Consider the following 6,216-nt stretch of genomic DNA (forward strand, 5'->3'; position numbering starts at 1 on the left):
TTCTTCATTAACCCTATCATTCATTTAAAATTAAAAAAAAAACTTTTTTTAATGTTTGTTTATTTTTGAAAGAGAGAGACAGAGTGTGAGTGGTGGGGGAGGGGCAGAGAGAGAGGGAGACAGAATCTGAAGCAGGCTCCAGGCTCTGAGCTGTCAGCACAGAGCCCGACGCGGAGCTCAGCCATGAGATCGATCATGACCTGAGCCAAAGTCGGACACTCAACCGACTGAGCCACCCAGGCGCCCCCATTTAAGGGTTTTCCAAAAATTTTTTTTAAGTTTATTTATTTATTTTTGAGAGAGGGAGACAGAATGAGCAGGGGAGGGGCAGAGAGAGAGGGAGAGAATCCCAAGCAGGCTGCGCACTCTCAGCATGGAGCCCGATGCAGGGCTTGAACCCACAAACTGTGAGATCACGACCTGAGCCAAAGCCAAGAGTTGGATGCTTGACCGACTGAGCCACCCAAGTACTCCAAAGGTGTTTCAAATTTTAGTGGGAATTTAAAAAATGAATAGAAGCAGGATCCTGGATCATTCTGTGGATTCTGAGTCAGTAGGCCTGGTGATCTCCTTGTGACTCCCAGACTCGCTGCTGGTCATCATAAGGCCCCGTTTCTGTATTTCACTTCCTGTGGAGAGCAGCTTCTGATTTCCTGTAAGTTGTCATAAATGCCTTGGCTGTGCCCCCATGTCATGTGCACACATCTCTTATATCTCTTTGCCTCTGTCTCCACCACACTTGTAAGCCCCATCAGGGCAAGGATTTTTTGTTTTTTTTGTTTTGTATTTTTAACATGTTTTCTACACAGCACCTTGCATTGTTAGGTACCTTATCATTCTTTTTTTTTTTTTTTTTTAATTGATTTTCAATTAAATTTGAGCTGGGGAGAGAGAACACGAGTATTGGCAACTCATTTTATTCTCATCTATGTTGTGCTTAATAATGTTAGAAGCTGGTGGGAAAATCATCATATCCAAGTTTCTTTTGCTTGGACGTAGGTGTCAGGAGAATGGGCAAGCAGTTCATTGTTTGCTGAAATAATGACAGACCCACTCTCCTGCCACTTAGATGTAATTATCTCTGGGGACTGGGGAGACAGTCTGTCTAATGAATCATGTTTTCTATCTTAGAACATCCGTCCCATCACTACAGGGAATAGTCCACCCCGTTATCGACTGCTTATGAGTGATGGATTGAACACTCTATCCTGTGAGTATGATGTATAAATCCAGGAATTTGTATTTAAATAATAAAATCACATCCAGCACTTTGATTGCAATAATTTGGGGCATTTCAGAAGTGTACATTTGCCTGACCGTGCACTTCATTCAGACAGAATTGCAGCCGGCAGAGAGCATTCTAACAATAGACTGGATCTAGTGGAAAGCTGCCACTTGGCTTAATTAATTTTCTCTAACTGGTGCTCTGTTTTCTTTGATTAATTTCCCTCAGGATGATATTGACATTTAGTGAATATAATGGGTTAGCTGTCCTATACTTGCCTTTTTAGGCTTTTATTTCAGTGTTGGAAACTTCACAAGCAAGAAAGACAGTTTTCAGAATATGTGCTTGCTGTCTCTAGTCACAAAGTGAAGAACGTAGAAAAGATTTTTTTAGTCTTCATCATGAAACCTGAATGATGGAAAAAATGATTCTGGGCAATTTAAGAAATACTTACATTTCAGAGTAGCAGCAGATGTTTAATGCATAGTAAATCATACTGTTTTTCGCTGTGCAGAATCTGAATAGTTTTAGTTTCAGAAACATTCAAGGCATTGTTTTTCTTTGCTAGTCCACGTGTGATCAGTGCTAGCTCAGATTGTTATGACTGAAATGTTGTGGGAACTAAAGACATCTTTGTGCTTTTCAGCTTTCATGTTGGCAACACAGTTGAACCATCTCGTTGAGGGAGAACAATTGTCTAGCAACTGTATTTGCCAGATTAACCGATTTATTGTTAACACTCTGAAAGATGGAAGGTATGTGGTGGGTTATTTTTGCTTTTTAGAATTTTCTTTGGTTTTATTGTGTTTTGGAATGGGGACTAATTTTTGAACAGAGAAGTCCTTTGGATACCAAAATTCACTTAGGAATTTCAAAAACAATGATGAGCTTCCAGCTAAGAGTTTACAGCTATTGAGATTTGAACTCGGATGACTAAAACATGGCACCAAAGGGAGAGAAATATGGAAACAAATTGGAAATTTCAAAGCAGGAGATTAAAGCCAAACACAGAACTCTTATTTCTAATCTCTTCAAAAGCACTGTTTTTAGCATTCTCTTTTAAAGCATCTTTTAATGAAAAGGGGTCACTTATAAAGAGCAAAAGAGGTGTATTTAATTATGTAACACTGCTCCTTTTCTACAACCTTGAATCTTTCATCGTAAATTATTCAGCCAATACAGAGCATGGTGAGGGCTTACAGATGCTACACGCTAGAGGTGCAGCGGTGAGCACACTGTTAACCGTTGCTAAAATAGGACCTTTTTGTTGGGGAGAGGCTTTTAAGGTCTTTATTTTCAGTCACAGAACACATGAGAAACAAATATGGCAAGCATTCCCATCTTAAGGGTATGTCAGTGTATGTTACAGTAGTATTAACTGTACATTTCCAAGTAACTTTTGCTTTATATTTGTTTGCTATATCATTGTCCTTCTTTTAACTTTCAACTTCTGTTCTTTTTTTTTTTTTTTCCTCATATATGAAATTTATTGTCAAATTGGTTTCCATACAACACCCAGTGCTCATCCCAAAAGGTGCCCTCCTCAATACCCATCACCCACCCTCCCCTCCCTCCCACCCCCCATCAACCCTCAGTTTGTTCTCAGTTTTTAACAGTCTCTTATGCTTTGGCTCTCTCCCACTCTAACCTCTTTTTTTTTTTTTTTTTCCCTTCCCCTCCCCCATGGGTTTCTGTTACGTTTCTCAGGATCCACATAAGAATGAAACCATGTGGTATCTGTCTTTCTCTGTATGGCTTATTTCACTTACCATCACACTCTCCAGTTCCATCCACGTTGCTACAAAAGGCCATATTTCATTTTTTCTCATTGCCACGTAGTATTCCATTGTGTATATAAACCACAATTTCTTTATCCATTCATCAGTTGATGGACATTTAGGCTCTTTCCATAATGTGGCTATTGTTGAGAGTGCTGCTATAAACATTGGGGTACAAGTGCCCCTATGCATCAGTACTCCTGTATCCCTTGGATAAATTCCTAGCAGTGCTATTGCTGGGTCATAGGGTAGGTCTATTTTTAATTTTCTGAGGAACCTCCCCACTGCTTTCCAGAGCGGCTGCACCAATTTGCATTCCCACCAACAGTGCAAGAGGGTTCCCGTTTCTCCACATGCTCTCCAGCATCTATAGTCTCCTGATTTGTTCATTTTGGCCACTCTGACTGGCGTGAGGTGATACCTGAGTGTGGTTTTGATTTGTATTTCCCTGATAAGGAGCGACGTTGAACATCTTTTCATGTGCCTGTTGGCCATCTGGATGTCTTCTTTAGAGAAGTGTCTATTCATGTTTTCTGCCCATTTCTTCACTGGGTTATTTGTTTTTCGGGTGTGGAGTTTGGTGAGCTCTTTATAGATTTTGGATACTAGCCCTTTGTCCGATATGTCATTTGCAAATATCTTTTCCCATTCCGTTGGTTGCCTTTTAGTTTTGTTGGTTGTTTCCTTTGCTGTGCAGAAGCTTTTTATCTTCATAAGGTCCTAGTAATTCACTTTTGCTTTTAATTCCCTTGCCTTTGGGGATGTGTCGAGTAAGAGATTGCTACGGCTGAGGTCAGAGAGGTCTTTTCCTGCTTTCTCCTCTAGGGTTTTGATGGTTTCCTGTCTCACATTCAGGTCCTTTATCCATTTTGAGTTTATTTTTGTGAATGGTGTGAGAAAGTGGTCTAGTTTCAACCTTCTGCATGTTGCTGTCCAGTTCTCCCAGCACCATTTGTTAAAGAGACTGTCTCTTTTCCATTGGATATTCTTTCCAGCTTTGTCAAAGATGAGTTGGCCATATGTTTGTGGGTCTATTTCTGGGGTTTCTATTCTATTCCATTGGTCTATGTGTCTGTTTTTGTGCCACAACTTCTGTTCTTAATCTTGGGTGTCTTTTATAAATAGTGTATACTTTATTTATTTTTTAATTTTTATTAAAAAATATTTTTTAAATGTTTAATTACTTATTTTGAGAGAGAGAGAGAGTATGCACAAGCAGGGGAGGGGCAGGGAGAAGGAGAGACAGAATCCCAAGCAGGCTCTATGCCCTCAGCACAGAGCCTGATGTGGGGCTCGAATTCATGAACTGTGAGATCATGACTGCGCTGAGATCAAGAGTCGGACACTTAACCGACTGCACCACCCAGGTGCCCCAGCAGCATACAGTTTTAGAAATCATTTTTTTTTTAATTTTTTTTTAATGTTTTATTTATTTTTGAGACAGAGAGAGACAGAGCATGAACGGGGGAGGGTCAGAGAGAGAGGGAGACACAGAATCCGAAGCAGGCTCCAGGCTCTGAGCCGTCAGCCCAGAGCCTGACGCGGGGCTCGAACTCACGGACTGCGAGATCATGACCTGAGCCGAAGTCGGACGCTCAACCTACTGAGCCACCCAGGCGCCCCTAGAAATCATTTTGAGATTTAGTGGGTGAGTTTATTCTGCTTAACTTATTATTGATGTTTTCTAATTTTTGTGTTTTTACCATGTTTTTTGCTTTATTTTTTTCTTGCCTTGGATTGATTGGATTTTTCCTTAATCCTCTTTTTTGCCTCTGCTGGTTTGAGAGACATTCTATTTGTGCTGTGTTTTTGTTTGTTTGGTTTGTTTGTTTTTTGTGGGTACTCTCACATTTAAAAAAAATCCTGGGGGCACCTGGGTGGCTCAGTCAGTTGAGTGTCCGACTTCAGGTCATGATCTCATGGTTCATGTGTTCAAGCCCCGCGTCCGGCTCTGTGCTGACAGCCTCCTCGGAGCCTGGAGCCTGCTTTGGATTCTGTGTCTCCTTCTCTCTCTCTGCTCCTCCCCCGCTCACACTTTGTCTCTCAAAAATAAATGTAAAAAAAAAATTTTTTTAATCCATATGTAAATTAACAGAAATTCTAAAATAGGTCAGTATTTTTACCATCCTCTCAAATAAAACAAAGGTCTCAAAATGATCTGTGTTTAGTGTTCAATTTTGTTTTTATTTCTTCTGATTAGCATTCTCTACACAGACAGCCGTTACTTATATTTACCCATAGTTTGTTAGCTCCCATTTGTCTCCTTCATCACACTCCTTCCTTTTTAGTTCAGTTCTCATTTTCCTGAAGAATATCTTTGAGCAGCTCTTATGGAGAAAGTTTGTGAATGATAAAAATCTGTCATCTAAAAATGTCTGTTGCTGGACTCCTGGCTGGCTCACTCAGTAGAATGTGTGACTCTTGATCTCAGGGTTATGAGTTTGAACCCCACTTTGAGTGTAGGGATTACTTAAACAAAGAAATAAAATTTAAAAAATAAAAATGTCTGTTTCACTCTCGGTTTAACTAAGTATAGAATTCTAGGTTGACAGTTAACTTAGTTGCGGTTACTATTTTCATCCTGATAGAATTTTGTGTTCTTGTCCTGGTGCTTTGAAAAAAAAATTTTTTTTTAATGTTTATATTTATTTTTGAGACAGAGAGAGACAGAGCATGAGCAGGGGAGGGGCAGAGAGAGAGGGAGACACAGAATCCGAAGCAGGCTCCAGGCTCTGAGCTATCATCTCAGAGCCTGACACGGGGCTCGAACCCATGAACCATGAGATCATGACCTGAGCCGAAGTCGAACGCTCAACTGACTGAGCCACCCAGGCGCCCCTTGTCCTGGTGCTTTGTAAAAAAGACTTTTGTCATCCGTACATTATAAAATTCACATAAATAAAAATAACTGTAATCCCACTGCCTAGAAGTAACTATTAGTAACATTTTGTTGTAATCCTTCCAGAATTTTTCTGTAAACATGAGTACTTATAAATTTGTATTTTCCTTAAAAAAAACTTCATAATATAGTTTTATAAAATTCTTTTTTAAGTTTATGGTTGTTGTTTTACATGTTCCTAGATAAACTTCTATGTCATATATTACTTAGCATGTCATTGTATAAGTTAACTTTAATTTAGTTAACATTTAATATTACACAGTATTTCACTGTTTAAAGTTTTTCACCAGTGTTCCTTAGAATATGTTTGTAGC

General features: G+C 39.6%; 1 protein-coding gene across 2 annotated transcripts in view; it reads left to right on the plus strand.

The window, feature by feature from the left end:
• The window catches only part of RPA1 (replication protein A1), a 74,169-nt gene that overhangs the window by 16,689 nt on the left and 51,264 nt on the right, over positions 1 to 6,216 (plus strand). Inside the window, exons 3-4 of one of the 2 annotated variants that reach the window (XM_049636751.1) lie at positions 1,132 to 1,210; positions 1,872 to 1,980. In XM_049636751.1, the coding sequence (XP_049492708.1) occupies positions 1,132 to 1,210; positions 1,872 to 1,980 (188 nt within the window). Of the gene's footprint in view, positions 1 to 1,131; positions 1,211 to 1,871; positions 1,981 to 4,427; positions 4,652 to 6,216 lie in introns of those variants that run through there. The other variant, XM_049636752.1, reaches the window with a different exon arrangement.

This window comes from Panthera uncia, chromosome E1 (assembly GCF_023721935.1).
Source record: "Panthera uncia isolate 11264 chromosome E1, Puncia_PCG_1.0, whole genome shotgun sequence".
NCBI lineage: Eukaryota > Metazoa > Chordata > Mammalia > Carnivora > Felidae > Panthera > Panthera uncia.